The sequence below is a fragment of the Monodelphis domestica genome, chromosome 2, assembly GCF_027887165.1.
Source record: "Monodelphis domestica isolate mMonDom1 chromosome 2, mMonDom1.pri, whole genome shotgun sequence".
Taxonomy (NCBI): domain Eukaryota; kingdom Metazoa; phylum Chordata; class Mammalia; order Didelphimorphia; family Didelphidae; genus Monodelphis; species Monodelphis domestica.
This window is the reverse complement of record NC_077228.1, coordinates 193,623,877-193,643,471: the sequence shown is the minus strand read 5'-3', so window position 1 is coordinate 193,643,471 and position 19,595 is coordinate 193,623,877. Positions and strand designations below refer to the sequence as shown.

Below are 19,595 nucleotides of genomic sequence, written 5' to 3'. Positions count from 1 at the left end.
TGGCTTCATGCCATCAACAGCTTAAAGTAATCTCAAGGTCAATGATCAACTCCACCAATCTAACCTCTCCTCCAGACCCCACCCTGGGCCTGCACAGGCAAGCTCGGAAAGCATGAGGACTGGATGACCCCCATTCACCTCTCTATCCAGGGGTGGGTAAAGGCTATTGTGAGGGCCCCAGGCAGTGGAGGGAAACTGGAGATGAGAGTATGAGTGTGTTTGTGCATGAAGGATGGCTTGGCATCACACAGCCCAACGATTCCCGTGATCCTTTCCTGCTAATCAAGTGGAAAGATCGCAGGAAAAGCCATTCTAGTTAAACATTCACATTTCCTTAGGGCAACACAATCACTGTAGCCAGTAGAGCTTTCCACTCTCCCACTCCACCCCTGATCCTCAACAGATTCACATGGCTCTAGAACAGATGATTCACTTTATTGTGAATCAGCCCTCAACTTGACCACCTTTCACGGCATATCAAGTTCCAACAAATAGAAAAGGTACCATACTTGCACCCCCAACAATGACTTTAAATCTCTAGGGTCAGAAGTTGCTTTGAAGACATGAATAACGTGCTACTTGGAAAAAAATGGGGGGGGGGGGATAACCTAGATATGCCTCTTCCCAATTGGAACAAAGGCTCAATTTTTTTTTTGGTAGTAGGGCATTCTCATTAAATTGGCTGGATACACAATTTCCAAAGTAGGGGGAAACTCCACAACCATACAACACCTCCAGGTCAGTATAGTCAAAACATTCCTTATCCCGCAGGAATCTTTTTCTTGGAGGGGAGGGGAACTGCAGAGGCATCCATCCTTATTTTGAAGAAGTTCCATTCAGGATGAAGTTTGAGCACCCATTTGGGGTTTAGGGGCTGTTGTCTCCAGCAGCTTTCACTCTAGCAGCTTTGGCTTTATCTTCCAAATCATCCAGAAACCTCTCCTGGGCCACCGAGTAGAATGTATAGCCATCTGGGGGTTATGGGCTCAGGAAAACCATGAGGAAATCAGAGCCTGCCCCTCCTTAACTTTCTTTCCTTCAGCCTGTCCCAACCCCACCTCCCAGGAATCTATGCTTTTTTTCTTCCTTCATGTGGTTCCCACATCATTCTGGAAACTCTAACTACCCACCCTCCCTACCACAATGACTCCTAACACCTACACATGTTTAATGTTTTGTTCTCTGCCTGTATCCCAATGGCAGCCCTTTTCCACTGAGGAAACATGACCTAGTGGAGAGTAGCCTCTAATTCAGGAAGAACTGAGTTCAAGGCCAGACAATATACATACACTGACTCAGTATGGATAATAAGAACAGTAAGTTGAGAGGCAGCACTGCAGAGTAGACTGCAAGCCACCCTCAGACCCAGGAAGATATGGGGTTCAAGTCCTGCCTCTCAAAGTCACACTTTCTCTGGGTTCTTGGGCTATAAGTTGGAATGTGCTGACCTGCATTTGTAGAGTTTTCCCATCAGAGTTTCGTAGACCATTGAAACCTGAGGTTCAGTGCCTGTGGCTACTTATTCTCATTGTGATGAGTGTTGAACGCTAAATCTAGGGGTTGAAAAATCCAGATTTTATGTGACTTCGAGGTCTCCCTAAGAACAGGGTATTCCAAATTGGTCAGATACTTATTAGATTCTGACCTATAGCAATAACCTAACCTCTGTCTCAGTTTCTTCATCTGTATAGTGGGGATAATATTAGTACCTATCTCTCAGGATTGTTGTGAGGATCAAATGGAATATTTGTAATTTTTAAAAAGTGCTTAGCACAGTGCCGGGCATAAAGTTTGGCACTACATAAATGTTGGCTATTAACAATAAAATAGGAAATAATTTTAAAGTATTTTTAGACATGGCTATGTTACTGACTTGGGCTGTGACCTTGAGCAAGTCACATCCTCTCACTAGGTGTCAGTTTTCCTCCTCTGTAAAATTTAAGTTTCTTTCTGCCTTTAAAGCCCAGGACCTCCAGCTCTCCTCCACTCTCCTCCTCTCCCCTTCCTTCCTTCCTCTTCCCTTTCCCCCTCCCTGTGCTACCACTCCGCAACCCCCCTCCCCTCCCACCAGCTTCGTTTGTCCCCTCCCTGGACCCTCCCTTTCTTCCCCCCACCTCCCCGGCCTCGGTAACCCACGGATACAAATGGCCACGACCAGAGCACCGATGCTCAGGCCGGTCAAGATGTTCCGGCCCCGCCGCTGCGGAAGCGTTTTCTGCCACTGGGCGAGCTCCACCTGCCTCATGAAGTGCAGCTGGGCCGGGGTCAGTTTTTCTCGAGCCGGGTCAATGCGTTGCGCCGCTGGGGCCTTCCCGGCCTCGGATCCCAGGCCTCCCCCAGGTCCTGCAGCCGCCATGTCACTCCTCGACCTCCTCTAGGAGGGGGTCAAAGCTCCGGCGCACGCCGGGATCGACCGTAACTCCGTGATCGCCGCCGCTGAGAATGCTGGTACATGTAGTCTAGTCGGCCTTTCCTTCGGAAGACTCGTTGGCGCGAGGCGGAGTGTTGTGGGCGCGCCCTCTGATTGGCCGAAGCTTCCGCACCGCCGGAGAGCTCGGCCGTTGAGACCGAGAAAAGCGGTTAGGAGCACGAGGCTTCGCTCAGAAGGCGAAGTTCCTGAAGAAAGAAAATAGCCTTTCATTGTTGTGAGGGTCCTAGGGGCAGCTGACTATGGCTGGGGCTGTAGGGTCCAGGGGGTCGGCCTTCCTCGGAGACTTTAAATTTGGCGCTGTGGACACGCAGACGATCGAAGACGCCCTGCTTCACCTGGCCCAAGAGAATGAGAGAGCGGTGCAAGAAGCTCGGGGACAGACGGGCAGCTTCAGGGAGACCCGGATCGTGGGTGTGGGCCCAGGACCCGGAGGGGATGGGGTCTGTTGGGCACCCGGGGCGCTTTAAGGCCCCATCCCTCCAGTATCCTTGCCCACTAGTTCAGTAAATTCAGGCTCCAAATCAGACAAATGACCCTAGCATTTTTGTTCAGTCAAGAAGCATTTATTAAGTGCCTACATTATATGTGCTAAGCAATGGGGATACAGGCAAAAGTGAATTCCACTTTAATTTTAATTCTCCATTTTGTAGAGACATGTGGGTGGTGGGGGGTGAGGCTCTCTGGTTACCTGCAAGGATATTTTACACAAGTTTATCTATGTGCAACATGGGTCAAGAGGGTTGTGGGTCTGCCTTGTATTTCCCACAGCACATATCCAAAAGAAGCTTAAGTTTCAGTGAAGAAAGGGGTTTGGCTGTCTCTCCAGCTCTCTCCACCACCATCTGTAATGCTCTGCTGATAGTGTTTTGTGTAAAACCCAGGGGTCTTGGAAGGCTCCTCAGTTGAGAACTGATATTTACCCTGGTTCCCACCCTGTAATGGAATTGGCAAAGCCAAACAATTCCAACTGAGACTAGTTTCAAAGGGAAATATTGGAGGCAGTTAAGGCTTGTCCTTTCCACCTTCCTACTTCAAAATCTGCCTATTTAACAATACTACAATGCTAATCAAAACAAAAACTTGAGGTTCCAGAGTGGGACTGGGGCAGAAAAGAAATTAAGCGGGCATAGTCCCATTTAACAGACCAGAGGAATCATGCTCACTATTAGTTGCATAATATTAAACTATGCATGGGAAATCTCCAGAGGAAGATTGTTAAGCAAAATAGTGCCATCAAGATTAAAGTTCCAGGAAGATGTTTTTATGTTTCATAGTGAATTTTGTAGGTTAGGATTTTTCATATATTTGAAAATCTCCCAGCAGTGAGAAACATGAGCAGGTAGTTGGGGTGCTGGAGGGTCTTAATGTGTTTTTGTACTAGGCAAGATCTCTTATCTGTTGAACCCTTCAAGATTAAGAGTCATGAAGGAGCTTGGTAAGCCCTTGTTCTTGGCACCCAATCAAACTTCCCTTTTTGTCTCTGATCAGCTTGTTGGCAGCAAAAGAAATTAGGCTCAACTTTAGTTATTCCAGTCTCATCTTTCTCACCTCCTGACCTTCTTTCTTGGGTCTCATCGTGGTTTTTACACAACATCAAGAGGTCAGAGTGGTTAGGATTGCATCTTGTGATTCAGGCTTTTCTTTTCTATTTTGGCAGAGTTCATTTTTCTCCTGTCTGAACAATGGTGCCTGGAAAAATCCGTGAGCTACCAGGCAGTAGAAATCCTAGAAAGGTAAAGTCCTGGGCATGAGGCCTCTGCAAATAAGTAGCTCTCAGATTAACTAATGTGCTCACTCTTGTTGAAATGGTACCAGTCGCCTCTTACCTTGGCGTTGCTCTTGGTCTCCTTTACTTGCAAGTGTAACCAAGTCTTGAGTTGATATCGGAGAGGCTAAGATGTAGCAGAGTTTGAAGTACAAATGCTCCCTCTGGTATGTGTGGAAGTCCCAATTGTTTACTCTAGATTTTACTCCTGCCCTCCCCCCACTCCTGTAGGTTCATGGTTAAGCAGGCAGAAAGCATCTGCAGCCAAGCAGCACCTGTGGTGAGAGGTAGTGAGAAAGCAGAGGCCTGGAGTTGGAGGACCCGGAAAGAACAGCTCTGCAACACATTTGTCCTTCGACTTGTGTCATGCGTTCAGCTGGCAAGCAAACTTTCCTTCCACTACAAAGTAAGGAGCTGGTCCTATTCTTTCCACCTTCACAATGATACACTCAAAATTTGACCTTTTGTGGACAACCAGATGTTATAAATAAAATAGGTTATCCACAGGGCAGCTCTAAGACCTTGGGCTGGATGATTTTACTCATGTGGAAACTCCAGAGTGCAATTACACTTCCTAAGCACCCCTAACCACACAACAGTTTTAACCTTGCAATCTTGTTCTCAAAGCACAATTGCTGGATTACTGCCACCACTATATAAGTATACAGTCCACCTTTCCTCCCCTTTGGACTCAAGAGCAGTTTGCATAAGGTACCTGAATAGTCAATATACTTTATTATTAAGAGTGAGATTTATAAAGGGGGAAAGATCCTTACAGGTTTTGGAGGTGGATCTGAGTTCAAATCTCACTTCTGTTACTACCTATAAGAAATCCAGTTTTCTCATCTATAAAATAAGGTTTTCTAGCTCTAAATCAATGATCCTTTGTTTTTGTTTCACACTCCCACCCCACAATGCTTGTGACAAAAATCTGAATTATAAGAGAATACTTTTCTCTGCCCTCTCTCCTTTTCTTTATTCAGATAGTCAGCAACATTACAGTCCTGAATTTCCTCCAGGCCCTAGGATACCTTTATACTAAAGAAGAACTACTGGAGTCAGAACTTGCCATTCTGAAGTCTTTAAACTTCCAAATCAATCTACCTACTCCTCTGGCATATGTGGAAATGCTCCTGGAAGTTTTAGGTATCTTATTCAAAAGATAACTCAGTGGAAATTAGGCAAAGACAGTAGCCATGTAAGGCCAAGTGTAGCTTGAGACTCTTCTACAAGAGGCAGTCGATGTGCCCAAGCACTCTGGGCAGCTTGACAAAAAGAACAGTAGCAGTAGCCTGAGCTGCTCTGCCTAGTGGATTTGGCAGCCTGGGGGGCTGGGGGACATACTTGGCTTGCTTTGAAGACACTCTATTTTCTGGAAGGATGTAGAGAAATCTCTATAGCAAGTTTCTGCTTGGAATCAATAGGTACCTCCTTCTTTACAGAGGGAAAGGATGGGAGGGGGAAGAGCAAAGTAAAGCTTTGTTGTTATTTTTTGTATTTGTGCATTGAGGGTCTTTTCTCTCTCTTCCAGTTTTATCTTTGAAACTGACCATGAGTTAATCAGATATTCAATCCACTGAGTCAGCCCTACAGCAGAATCTGGTTACCAGGAAGAATGTTAGCCTATTAACTACATGCCAGTCATGTGCAAAAAGTGGCCCACTCAATATAACATGACCATCTTCAACCTTAGTTTATTAAGGAACCTGACCATATCCTTGGTCAATTGTTTATTTTGAGAAAGGGCCAAACATAAAGACTTCACTCTTCTATGCCCCATCCAGGGTATAATGGCTGTTTGGTCTCAGCCAAACAGCTTCATGGAATCTGCCTAACATTGCTTGACTTGGTCTATCTCCTGCATGAGCCTATCTATGAGAGCCTGCTGAAGGTATCATTTGAGAACTCAACACCCATGGAGCAGCAAGGGTAAGGCACTTCCTACATAAGATTTATAAGTACTGGCCAGGACTAATGTTCAGACTAATGGTCTGAAGGACCTGGGGAGTAAATAAGACCTAGTAGTCAACTAGTTTGCCCCCTCACTTTGGTACAGATAATTGCCAGAAATTATTTTCATAAACTTGTAATATATGAACTTGGTGTTTATCATTTTAACGTAGCAAAAGTTCAATCCAACCAAAACCCAGGACTTAAGATTTTAAAATAAATTCAAGTCATTCACATATTTTCCCCTCCCATGATTGATTCTTGATAATCATTTGGGATTCTTGGACTGTTTTCAGAAACAAGAAACAGAAAAAACAAGCCAGTCATGAGGCTGCAGCTTTGACAAAAAGTGACTGATTACTGTAAAGGCAGATTGAGAAAGCCCCACAATTATGTTGTTAGGATAACAGATGGGAACACAAAAGGCCAGTAAATCAAACACACATGAATGAGGCTCCTGTTTTATCCTAGTTGGGAGGGGGTTGCCTCTGGGACAGCCAGCTGGTGCTACCATTTCTTTCCATGAGAGCACTCAACATAATAAAATAAGATACATATATAAATTTTCATGACTTGAGGACTTAGGGAAACAAGGTTCTCCCTTTAGTTACAAAACTGAACTGAGATTTCAATTGCTCAGGGGAAAATTTGTATCCGTGAAAGAAGACTTCATGCTTTTGGCAGTTGGAATCATTGCAGCCAGTGCTTTCATCCAGAACCAGGAATGGTGGGGCCAGGTATGCACTACTTAAGTGGCATCAGTACTGTACCAAGATTCATTTAATAAAAAAATTTCCCAGTCAATTAAAGGGAAAGGGCAGCTTTAACTTTACCAGAAACAAGTGCCAAAGTTGAGCACTAGCAAGAGCAGTGTGCCAAGATGGGCAGTAAAAAGCAACAGTGAGGTTGCTGATTAAGGCATTTTCAACTTTTTAACAAAGCATAATTGAAAATGTTTTTCAAATGAGGTATGTCCCCTAGTCCATGGCCAACTCAGTTGAGAGTTTGCCTCTAAAATGGGAAGAATTTCAAGTAGGCAATATGCCCCTCTGACTTCCTAAATACTTCATACTGAAAAGTGTATACTGAAAGAGCTATTCTCATAGCCTGGTTCTGTTAAACATTTTAATCTGGATCCAATCTTCCTGTTAACATTAAGAGAAAAAGATTTAGTTTACATTGATTTCAGAAGCTGTCAAAAAAAAATGCACATTTGTGCAATGTATCTGTCAAGATAATTTAGAACACTAGCTGCTTGTATTTTTTCCTGAAGGTAGTGGAGCACTTACACAGCATCACTGGTATTGCCACTGAGGGCATTGCTGAGTTTTCATATGCAATCCTGACGCATGGGGTAGGAGCCAGCACCCCAGTTCGACAGCAACCTGGCCTGCATCACCTGGCAGCCAGACCACTGAGGGCTGCTGCCACTTGCAACATATGAAGCTGACTAAGTTTCCAGATTATCAAACTCCAGGTCATGAATTGTGCCACACCCCATCTCCCTCCCAATCTGTTCAATCTTAAATAACCCCATATAGAAAAAAGCTCAAAATATCTAAGGTCTTTCCATTTTCTGTTTGATGCTTTTCAGAGAAAGGGTTGAGGTAGATGTTTTATTCTTTGCAGCCTCAGTAAAAATAGAAGTAATGGGGGGAGGAGGGGAATGCTAGGCTGAAATCCTTGGTTTTACAGTATAAGCATGATTTCATCTTTAAATACGATTATTATTTTTTTTTTTTGTAAAGAGAGATAGTAAGAAAAAAAATCGCCAAATTTAGGTGACTTTGACCTGGCATGGTATAACATTTCTTTTGTTCTAAGTGCCCTAGTCCAAGGGCATTCTCCTTCAAGGATGGGATCTTCGCCCACTCCTTTGAAATAAGCAAACGTTGGCTCTTCCAGAACTGGCTATTTTCAGTTTATTTTAACTAAAGAAACAAACAAGTTTCTTGACATGTCTCAACCTTTTTTACATATCTACATAAATTTGATTTTTCCAGAATACAAAGTACTTTATTATAGAAGGGTTTTTTGTTTTACAACCAGCACACTTCTGTAGAGTAACAGACTGCAGAAAATATTTATTGCAAATAATTATTTATCTTCATAAATCTGTTGGCACAGAGCAGATAGGCAATAAGCACTAGACTTGAGAAAGAAAGTGTTACATTTCAAGCTTCTGATCACATCATGTGGCCTTCAGGCAAAGCTTATGTGACATTTTCTTTACCTGATATTTTATACATTTCACTCTTGGAGATGAAGTTTATATTTAAAAAAAACTATATTGAATATGCATAAAGTTAACAGAGAAAAGCACACATAACTCACTTTAAAAAAAAGCAACCTTATTTTCTGTTTTAACGAAGAGTATAAAGTTGTGAAATGGGCTGGTAGAGTTAAATATGTTATGTTACTGCTCTGAACACTACTTACAACAGAATGTTATTCTTTTAAAATAAAGTGGCTTTGTGGATTTTCTTTTTTGGTACTGTAAACATGTACTGTTTAATATTAAATGGACTTAATTTATAACATTTCTGCAAACAAAATATGTTCTAAAGCCATTAAGGCAAAAGATTCCCTCATCCTCATGGAGAAAAAAAGAAATGTCATTTGTTATAAAATTGTGAGGACACCCAAGCAAGTCCCCACTTCAGATTTGTCAGCATAAACTTGAGTGCCTTTGTCCACTGCTCCTCAGAGTTGAACTGGGTTTTGATGGAATAGGAGCCACCACTACCTCCTGTGTCTTCAATCTTACCTTTCTCCACATCCATCCTGTAGAAGATATACATCAGAGTTCATTAGTAACTGAGAATCAAGTCAGCTCAGACAAACAGGCAGGGCCATGATCATGGGATCATTCACATCAATTTCCCCATTAAAGCACTCTTACTGGGGAGGGTGGTGTACTTTGGATTTGCTCGAAAGCCAAATATCATGCTGGCTGTCACAAGAGCCCTATTGTCAATGCTGAGTGCACAGACAGAACACAGAAACAACTGAAAGGATGGGAACAGGAGTGGGGTGGAGTTGGGAGTGAGTGTTAAGACTGTCCATCATTGGTCTCTTAACAGCATCTCTGCACTTGTTTAAAGAAAGGTGGAGAGGAAAAGAAAAACTTTGACTTCATGGCTGGGAAAAACAGCTCTGCTCCATTGATGTAATAAATCTCCTACCTGTTAACTAAGGGTGGTGCCAACATTTGATCAAAATGCTTATTTCCAGGAGCTTCTGGAAAAACCCTCTTGAAAACGGAGAAGCTAGAACTCTTTGCCAAAATAATCCTCAAACCCATCTAGCATAACACACACTCTTTCTCTAGGGACTGGGGATCACTTCCTGTTCCATTCATAGGATCAAGGGACTTTAATGGAAGATTCAGGGAGAGCAATACTCAAGTCCCTGACCATCAAAGCCACAGGATCTGGCACCATTTTCCTGTTCTTCTCAGTCCTTGACACTATTTGAACTAACCTGTACGGCAGACAGAAACGTGTCTCTCCCTTCTCCACTTCTTCTTTGAACTGCTGCACACAATCCAGGAAAGCCACCATTGCATGGTCAAACTTGTTGTCCCAGAAAAACCGCAATCCCCCAGAACAGTATAATGGCAGCTCCTGCTCAAAAAGAAAAGCATAACAGTGCACATGGCACCAAAGCATACCAAATGGCCTCACTCTTGCTGAGTTTTTAATTCATGCTCTATTTGAATCCCTTTGAAAATGGGCAACCAAGATCTGCTGTTCTCTTTTGCCCAGTTGTGGAGCAGCAATGTCACTTTGGAACAAAGCCTAACTTCTCTTAGTCTGATTTCTCCATTAAGAAAATGGGAATGAGAAAAATCTGCTAATAGCAATTCCTTCCCGGTGCCAATTTATATGACTCCAGCTATTCATCTATTATCCCAACTAGATAACACCATAGGACATCCCATTCCAAGTTTTCTAGCAGATTTGTTTAGTTTTCCCTTTAGGTCCAAAGGAATTGGGTTCTTACTGCATCTTGGATATTCACATTTTAGAGACCATTTCAGGCTGCAACAGAAGCTGATGTGCAATAATAGAACTAAATTCAGCTGTCTCATTAAAAAGTATGAGGATTATTCTGTACTGCAATTGAACTGGAGATACCTAGAGTACCTTGGATTTGTCTGTGAGGGACTCCAAATATGAATGATTTCCATAAGGAACAAGGCGATATCTACAAAAAGAAAAAGACATAGATATGAGGCTATTCATAAGAATACTATTTTCTAATAAAGGTGTAGCCAAGTATTAGAACAATTGGATTCAATGGATTCAATAGCCCTTATCTCTTGCAAACAAAATCCTTTACAGAATGGGAAATGGCTAAGAAGGAGATCTAGTCCTCACCTAGAGGAAATCTCAATCTGCTGGATAGAGCAGAATGCTACTGAAAATATACTGCCAATCTAATGGAGAAACAAGATATAAAAAGGTTGATCCTCCTACCTCTGAAATTTCAGGCCCATTTTATTGGCTAGGGCATGGAGCAGCAATACTGTCTGCCCCCATGCAGCGTTGATCTCATTCCATTCCACAGGGACACTAGGAAGCCGCCCCAGCCTAAAGTTATTAATTGTGCCAAACTGTCCACTGTGCCTGTGGTGGAAAGCAGGAAACAAAGGGGAAATAAAAGAACTCTGTGATCACAGTGGGCATTTATCATAACCTTAAGGAAATACTGAGGTGAGGGGTAAGATTCAATAGCAGGTGACAAGACAAACAGGTCTGTAGGTGACTAAAACACTCAGCCTAATAGTTCTCTTTTTCCTTGCAGTATTGGGTAATTTTGTAACCTAAAATTATGAGTTAAGTTCATGCCAACCTCATTCTTATACTGAACTAAAAAACCTGTCATAATGAGTACAATACATAGATATTCTTTGGTGGTCAGTAGCTAAAATCCAGACGTGTATTATCCCCCCCACCCTCTTCCCATCTTGCAGTCCATATTACCAGATGTGGAATGTTGCGTTAAAAACATTTGTTTTCTTCAGCTTGTCCAGTTGGATCTGGGCATAACGCATCTGGTTGTCCACACTCTTTAGCTCATCATCTAGCTCCAACTGTTGTCGTTTAAACTCACTATATTCCCTCTGGTATCTGTAATTAAGACAAATGTTAAAGAGTTGTGACTTGTGGCCAGCACTATCAATCTTATTCCAACCAATAACTTATTTTGGCTCTGATGTTTATGGGACCTTCTGAATTTGGTGTAGATTCATCAAACAGGACACAACATTGGGCACCCTCCCTTTTTTCCAGCAAAGGGAGTAAAAAGAATGTCTAATTCCATCTGTTTAAGGCTGGATGTATCAGAAAAAGGCCCTTCAAAAAAAGGAATGGGGTGGGGTGAGGGGGAGAAACACCACAGCTAAGTGCCAGAGTGGGTAGAGTCCCAGGGCCTGGAGCCAGGACCTGGGCTCAAATCTGGCCTGAGACACTTCTAAGCTATGTGACTTTGGGCAAGTCACTGAACCCCGATCATCTAACCCTTACTTCTCTTCTGACTTAGAACGGATACTAAGGGGGTAGCTAGGCAGCTCAGTGAATTGAGAGCCAGGGTCTAGGAGGTCCTGGGTTCAAATCTGACCTCAGACCATTGTGTGTCTACAAGTTACCTAACTCCATTTGCCTAGCCCTTGCCCTTCTATCTTGAGTAAGACAGAAAATAAAGGTTAAAAAAAAAAGAGTTGCTGGAGATTTCCTCTAAAACTATGTAGGATATATACTTTCTGGATTGGCTCATTTGACTTGTCCCCCTGAGTTCTTAAGATATTTATGCTATTCTAAATATGAATTAGCTATTCTATAAAATCTCAAGTTTCCTTAAAAGCTCAGCTCAGCTTCCACCTTTTATGGGAAACCTATCCTGATCCAGTTACTAGTCTCCTTCCTCCAGTTACTTTGTATTTAATTTTCTACATACAGGGTATATAGCTATTGTAAAATTTAAGCTATTATAGTTTAAAATTACACTAAGACTTTAGGGACAGCCAGACATCCTACAGGCCTGTGGTGGCAAACCTATGGCACATGTGCCAGAGGGGGATATCCAGAGCCCTCTCTGTGGGCACAAGCACCATCACCCCAGCATAGAGTTCATTACTAGAAAGCTAGAGGGTGTTGGGGGCTGCTCCCCTGCCCCTCTCCACATGCACCTGAGTCATTTCTCACATCACCTGTCCCTCTAAAAGGTTCATCAACACTGCTATAAGTATTCTCCTCTACAACACAAGGTAAATTCATTGACGGCTGTATTCTCAGTGCCTAGACCACAGTTAATGGTAGAACTTACTAATAATTCTTTTTAGAATTTTATGTATCACCCCAGCTAAAATATAAGCACCAAAAGGATACAGTGTTTTCCCCATGAAATTGAAAGCTTTTCCAGTGTAGTAATGAATTAACAAGAGTGGGCACTGTTATGAATGACAGAATTGTAAGCCAAGAAGGGGCTTTTAAGAGATCAAACAGAGCAGCATTAGTTCAAGTGCTCAGAGGGCAAATTCAAGTTGTCTGTGAGCCCATTACCCCTAGAGAGCAGAGGGGAAGTGCTTGCTTTGGGCTGATGGACAGAGGGGTGGGGCATGCAAAAAATGTCTTCAGGCACTGGGAAGAGGGGAAACTGAGCAGCTCCCCAGCCAACACAGATATAGAACATTTGTTATGTAATAGTGAAAGCGATGGATTTGAAATTAGAACACCCGAGTTTGAGTTTGTAGCTACCATCTACTAGCAAAGTCAACACAAGTCTTTTTATCCTCTGTTTCCTCATAGATAAAATGGGGATGATGGTATTTGTGTATCTTAAAATTGTGTAATAATTAAAAATAATATTTCTACCCAGATGTATACATATTTTATAAAGTTTTTGGAAGATATATAGACAACGTTCCTATAAGTAACCTGACCGTGTGGTGTCTAGCCTGCAAGTCTTTTCCTCATTCCCCCTCACCTGCCTGCACTCACTCTCCTCCTTATGGTTCTCCCCTTGGTCTTCTCGTCCATCTCCCCGGTTCTGCCCTAAACCTTAACTTTTATTGAAGTACAGAACGTAACCCTGGGGCAACTGTGGTATGTCAGGAATGTTTAATAGACAGATAAAGTTACTCAGGAGGGGAAAGGGATGAGCTTCCTTGACACAGTTGTAAGGATAAAATGATAATGTACATATTTAACCACTGTTAATATACAAATAATGAAACTGAAGCCTTCTGAGGTTAAATATTTGGTGAAGGGCAGCTAAATAGTAGAGTGAATAAAAGGCCAGGCCTGGAATTGGGAAGACCTGGGCTCAACTCTGGCCTCAGAGAGTTCCTAATTGTGTGACCCTGGGCAAGTCACTTAATGCCAATTAACCTCTTTCATCATAGAATCAACACTTGGTATTAATTCTAAGAAGGTAGGGGTTTCTGCTTTTTAAATATTCAGTGACTCCCTATTGCCTCTAAGATAAAATACAAACTACTATACCTAGCATAAAAGTTCTTCACTATCTGGCTCCAACCAATCTAACCAGACATATATTAATCCCTTTCTTGTTTCCTGAATTTAGAATCCATCTCCAGTCTCTGTTCCTTTGCATATTCTAAACCCCCATCCCTCACTAGCTTCTCTCAAGGCTCAATTCAAGCTCCAACCTCCCAACAAACCTTTTCAGATGACCATGACATACTGACCTGCTCCTAACAAAATCTGAGCTCTAAAGCAGGGACTGTTTGGATTGTCTCTTTGTGTTTTCAGTGCCTGAGGAGGCAATGTCATGATGGAGAGCGTACTTGGCCTGAACTCAGGAAGTTCAGACTTCAAATCCCAATTGTAAAATGTCCTAACTACTGTAAAACCCTGGGCAATCACCTATCTGTGCCTCAGAGAACTGTCCAGGATACATTCATGCAATAGTCATTAATTCTCCTTTGGCGTGGAAGGAAGGGGGAATGATGCCCTGAGAGATGAATCACTTACTGAGCTTCCTCCTGATCTAGCCGCTCAGTCTCTGCCTGGACTTTCTCAAGATCTTCTGCCACAATTTTGCGGTTCTTTTCTACATCTTCCAGTTCCTGGATCAGCCTTTCTTCCTCAAGTGCCAGCTCCTTTAATTCCATCTTCAACTTCTCCTCATCATCTTCATTCATTTGCTCCAAGATCTCCAAACAGCGTCTGCCAAAGACACCCTATTTAAACTGAGGGAATCTGTCATTCACATTAAAGTATTCTAGTTAAACTCAAGAAAAACCCATAAGGGATTAATCTGGGGTCCCATTTTCCAAACAGCACTTTGGACCAGCAGCAGTGGCCTGCCTCTGATCTAGAGTCCCATTGCTCAAGTTCTCACAGGAACTCACTTGTAGTTCTGACATTCATTTTCTGTGATGTTGAGCTGGGTGTCCAGCTGATCCAACAAAGTATCTGTACATTCCTCACACAAAGGGTGATCCACATCTGTCTGACCTGACATGATATCAAAAAGGTCTCCAGTGACCTGAGGAATAAGAAGAAATGAGTGACCTATGAAGTTCACTATGAGGAGTCAGTGAGAGTTATCCTCACACTGACTACTGACTGCATACTCCTCCACCAGCTCAGACCATACCCCCTCGATGGGCAGACTTGCCTTCAGTCTTCGGCTGAGATTCTCCATGGTACCTCCATCGGATGCCTCCCCAATCAGAGTGAAGCTGTTGGCACTTTCCGTGGACATCATCCTATAGACAGTCCCCCACCCACCAGCCACATGAGGGAGCAGAGAGGTTCCCCCTCTACCTCCTAAAGTACCAGTGGCAAGACTCTTAGGCAGCAAAGCCATAGAAGCTCTTAAGGGTCAAACCTATTTCCCCAACTCTTTGCTGACTCTAGGTCTCTTCAAAGCCACTCTGATCTCTTCTCTTGGGACTACATAGACTAGACTTATTGAATTAAGGATAAAACACCTGAGACTTGAGACATGCCACAGAAACTTCAGTAAGTATGGTGGCCAAGGAGGAGCATTTCCTAATTATACCCCCTCCAATAAACCCAACTTCATCAATATCAATGAGGATTACCATTTCCAGATTTCTTTTCCTGATCCCTCCTCTACAGTGAATTGGATCAACTTTTCCCAGTGCTTAATACTCCCAAGCATTATTTAATCTGCCCTCCCCACCCTAAAAGCTGCCACAGGGAAAGCCCTTCTTAGGTTTGCTCCATAATTGTAGTGGGAGAAGGGAGACAGGACACCATGGCCTTGTTGGAGGGATCATATGGCTTGTTCATTGCCATCTGATCCTAAGACCTTACATAGAGAGAGCGCCACCCTAATTTTACGTGCCTCTAGTATGAAACAGGGGCTGAGGCATAATAGGCACCTGGCTGGGGGGATGTATCTGCGGGAGACACCATCCTGCCGAGTTTCAGCAAATGGCTCCTGGAAATGAGAGGGGACAATGTTAAGATACCAGTAGACTATGGTACCAGTTTGTGTCCCAAACAATAGCCCTGCTCTCCTAAAAGATGACTGCTTGTCCTGGAAAGTTTCAGTCACTATGCTATTCTTTACTCCCCTCCTCTCTGGCCATATCCATTATAACTTCAGCATGGCTAATTGCCACTATCCTCACTTTCCTCACCCTCCTCCAATTTCTGAAACCAAGAACCATAAATCAACTCAGCTACGATTCCTATTGAGGAGATCTACTCTCTAACAGCCCATTTTCATCATCCCAGTAACTTTCCAGACCAAAGTATTCCTTCCCCCAACCCACTCCACCATTCCCCTTAAGTGTAAGGTCAACCTCATTAGAATATATAAGCTCCTTGAGGACAGGAGCTAGGTTGGCTTTTGTAGATATATCCCCAGCACTTGGCAGTGTGCCCAAGACTTGGTGTGTAGTAGGAAAATATGCGTATAGTCAACCTTCAATTAACTGTATTAATGACAGATAATTAAAAAAAAATCCTATTTGTATATATATTGTATACATAATTATAATATATATAAATATATAAGTTATATTTACATTACACATGTAAAACCCAGTGGAATTGTGTCAGCTACGGGGGGGGGGGGGGGGGGGTTGAGAGAGAGAAAGAACATGATTTTTGTAATCCTGGAAAAATACTCTAAATTAATTAAATTAAATTAAAAAATTTTAATCCTATTTGGCTTTGAATGTCTTTATTCCAAAGGTTTATCTAACATAGATAGTATATGTTTGCATACTGAGGACATAAAGCAGTATAATGTAGTAGAAAGTTGGGTTTCAAGACAAGACCTGAATTTTTCAGTCTTGCTTCTGACACACTGGCAACATGGATCTGGGCAAGTGACTTAACCTATATTGGCAGAAGAGTTTCTTTATATGGCAGTTCCGTATACCAGTGAAACCATAGTTAAAGACTGCCCAGAATTGGGCTAGCAAGACTGTTAGACTATGATTAAAAATAGCATAGTAAGCCATAAAATAGATAATTCATGTTTGTAACTAAAACCTGTCCACACATTACTGCTTTTTGTATTTAAGAGATAATACAGGGGGCAGCTAGGTGGCTCAATGGATTGAGATCCAAGCCTAGCTGTGGGACCCTGGGCAAGTCACTTAACCCCATTGCCTAGCCCTTATCACTCTTAAGCCTTGGAACCAACACACAATATTAATTCTAAGACAGAAGATGAGGGTTGTTTTTTTTTTTAAATAATGGAGCACAATTTCAATTTGTGTTATTAAATAACAATATTCACATAACAATCTTCTCTGAATTGTCACTGTGGCTTCAAAGAAGACTTCCTCTCCAGATCCCAGTTACTTGAGGTCCCTTGAATTGTCTTCCATTTCTCAGTAGTAGCCATGAAGGCTGGGATGCATTTCTGATCATGTTTCAGAGATACCTTAAGTATATTACTCACACAATGGATACTTCTCATGAAAGGAATCTGGGTGGGTATGAGGGGATACTACATCTAAGCAGATGCTCTGATTATTTTTCTCAGGCTGGATTCTACCCTCTGGAAAAGTATAAACCCTATTACCTCTCCTGAGTTAGTTTCTTCCTCCTGGGTTTCTCCAGGCTTTGTCTGAGCTGTGGTGAGTAGTGGAGCTAAGGGAAAAGAAATTACTACAATCACTGAAAATTTCCTGCTTCTCTAGCTGCTAAAATATGATCTCTTTGCATCCCCTACCCACAAATTTCCTTTAAAATACTATTTATATTTGGTGGAACTGTTTTGTTTCACTCTACATGGCTGTCTCTGCTCTTAAAACAAATAATTTCAGGTCATTGTAATTTTTCCCCCCTTATTTTCACCCCATTGCACTCCTACTTTTACCCGTCTCTACATCACTGTTGAAGCCCTGGATCTCCACTTTAACCCCAATATAGTAGAAGGGTGGTAGGAAAGTGCCATTTTTTTGTTGTTGGAAAAATGTCGAGTTCCAGGACTTATAAAACATTAAAACAGAAAAGGGGCCTCAACAATCCTAACCCAATCTTTTCATTTGATCAAAACAAAAACCCTCAAGCAAAATGACTTGTCCAAGGGTCCTTGTAGTTTGTGATCAGTCACTGTCTATCTCTCAGGGCAATGGCCCTCCCCCTAATCCCAAGGACGGGGCAGACCTGTGAGCTCCCGGATGGTGACCTGGTCTAGGATCTTGAAGGACGTGTCCAGTTTCAGGGGTTGGCTGCAGCGCTGGCAAACGAAGCTCACTTGCATGGTGCTGCTTGATGACTTCGACCCCTCCATCTCTGCAGGAACCCGGCTATCGATCAGTGTGGGCTACAGGCCCTTGGGGCACTTCTCTGACTTAGGACTCTCACTCCAGCCCTCCACCCTTGGGTCCCCAGGGGCCTCCAGTCCCAGGACCCCAGGAATCCTATCTTGGTAGGACTGTGGGAATAGGGACTAAGCGGGGTCGGGGCCCCTCAGTCCTGGACCGCCGCTTTCTCCTCCTCCTCCTCACCTCTGAGTTTCAGAGTCCGCTGCCCAGGCCACGCTGAGTCGGGCCTACCGCGGGGGTGCCTTCACACTACCGGCTTTCACCAGCAGCCCCGTCTCACCGATCCCCATCGCCCACAACCCCAATCTCAGTCTACTCCCACTTCCCGGTCCACTAGGAGGGACTTCCGCCCTCCAAAGGATATGACGGAGGACGCTAAAATGCAACTTCCATCCACCAATACCAGGCATCGGAGCTTTTTTTCCCCAGGGGATGAGAAGCGCGACAGCGGCCTCCAGTGTCTGCCTTGAGAAGTGCAGTTCTGCGCATGGAACAGCCCAAGAGAACACAGGTGCGGGAGGGAAAGGCTTTGGAGCAACCGCAGTTTCTGAACTCCCTAACCCTTCTCAGGGCTCTCGAATTGAACTGAAACCAAATTCCTTTAGACTTTCCTATGGGGTCAGAGTTGTTTCCCTTTTGAAGTCAGCTTGCTAAAATTGGAGTTACAAAATCTGAATTGGAATCTTGGCTATGTCACTCATGACCTGCATGACCTTGGGCAAGTTAGGACTTTTCTGGACCTATTTATTTATCTATAAAACGAGGGTCCTTAAGGGCCTTTATAGACCTAAATTCATGACCCTGGAAGAACTGAAAAATATAAAGATTAACTTTTCAATAGCTTGTGCTTTCCAAAAATATGCAATAGTCTACTTGGGGCAGTAGAAAACTCTCAATACTGGAAGTGATCTTGACTCAGTCAAGTCTGAGTCAATATCATCGAAGGGTAATTCCTGTTTGGGTATGGATTGGACTAGATGATTCCTGCAGTGCATTTCAATTCAGATTCTATGATCTAAAACTCCATCTGACAAGAGGGGCTTGAGTTACTGAGAGTAAGCGGAACATAAAACAGATCCATAGTGCTGGTACTTGAAGTGCAATGGACTTTAAATCTTCTTCTAGGAGAGGTTCCTCATGAAAGCCTTCCTACACCTTCTCTCACAGCCACATACTCTTTTATCTGGGTGACACTTGCCTCCTTGCCATCCAACAAAATACACTTGTCTCTCTGTTCCAGGTATTTTCTCTGGCTAGAACATTCTCTTTCCTCATCTCTGGTTTCCTTTAAGTCTCAACTAAAATCCCATTTTCTACAGGGAGACTTTCTCAACTTCTCTTAATTCTAGTGCCTTCTTTCTCAATTATTGTACATATTTGTTTGCTTGTTGTATTCCATATTAGACTGAGAAGTTCTTGAGGGTAGGGACTATCGTTTATCTCTTTTTGTATCCCTAGTGCTTAGAACAGTGGCTGGCAATTAGTAGGAGTGTAATAAATGTTTATTGACTAGACTGACAAGAGCACCCAGAGATGAATATCATATGAGATATGAGTGCTGTACTTGAGAGTCAGAAAAAAAACTAGGTTCACATCCACTTGTGTGAGCCTAGACAATGAATTTCTCCTTTCTAAGACTTTTTTTTTCATTCTTAAAA

The 19,595-nt window shown here is 42.9% G+C and overlaps 3 protein-coding genes across 5 annotated transcripts; 1 reads left to right on the top strand and 2 right to left on the bottom strand.

Moving 5' to 3' along the window:
• Positions 1-414: 414 nt before the first annotated feature.
• On the bottom strand, positions 415-2,486 carry LOC100617604 (cytochrome c oxidase assembly factor 3 homolog, mitochondrial). Its single transcript, XM_003340239.4, has 2 exons — positions 2,143-2,486; positions 415-971 (listed from the first exon to the last, which is right to left on the bottom strand). Exons 1-2 carry the CDS (start codon positions 2,354-2,356, stop codon positions 868-870), a joined length of 318 nt encoding a protein of 105 aa, XP_003340287.1. The 5' UTR covers positions 2,357-2,486; the 3' UTR covers positions 415-867.
• Positions 2,487-2,552: 66 nt separating this feature from the next.
• Positions 2,553-7,708, top strand: CNTD1 (cyclin N-terminal domain containing 1). 2 transcript variants are annotated; one of them, XM_003340238.4, is made up of 7 exons: positions 2,553-2,842; positions 4,089-4,164; positions 4,428-4,602; positions 5,180-5,342; positions 5,981-6,125; positions 6,787-6,883; positions 7,420-7,708. In XM_003340238.4, the coding sequence occupies exons 1-7, from the start codon at positions 2,671-2,673 to the stop codon at positions 7,588-7,590; spliced, it is 999 nt and encodes a 332-aa protein (XP_003340286.1). In that variant the 5' UTR covers positions 2,553-2,670; the 3' UTR covers positions 7,591-7,708. The 2 variants fall into 2 exon arrangements, with proteins under 2 accessions (XP_003340286.1, XP_056672676.1); XM_056816698.1 differs by having other exon boundaries at positions 2,701-2,838.
• A 343-nt stretch (positions 7,709-8,051) lies between these two features.
• BECN1 (beclin 1) lies at positions 8,052-18,306 on the bottom strand. Of its 2 annotated transcripts, XM_001362825.5 has the most exons (12): positions 18,121-18,306; positions 17,777-17,905; positions 17,190-17,257; positions 15,529-15,587; positions 14,796-14,886; positions 14,527-14,663; positions 14,147-14,341; positions 11,135-11,281; positions 10,628-10,777; positions 10,295-10,355; positions 9,630-9,772; positions 8,052-8,930 (listed from the first exon to the last, which is right to left on the bottom strand). In XM_001362825.5, exons 2-12 carry the CDS (start codon positions 17,901-17,903, stop codon positions 8,762-8,764), a joined length of 1,347 nt encoding a protein of 448 aa, XP_001362862.1. In that variant the 5' UTR covers positions 17,904-17,905; positions 18,121-18,306; the 3' UTR covers positions 8,052-8,761. The 2 variants fall into 2 exon arrangements, with proteins under 2 accessions (XP_001362862.1, XP_007482220.1); XM_007482158.3 differs by lacking the exons at positions 14,796-14,886; positions 15,529-15,587 and having other exon boundaries at positions 18,121-18,296.
• Between the last annotated feature and the right edge of the window lie 1,289 nt (positions 18,307-19,595).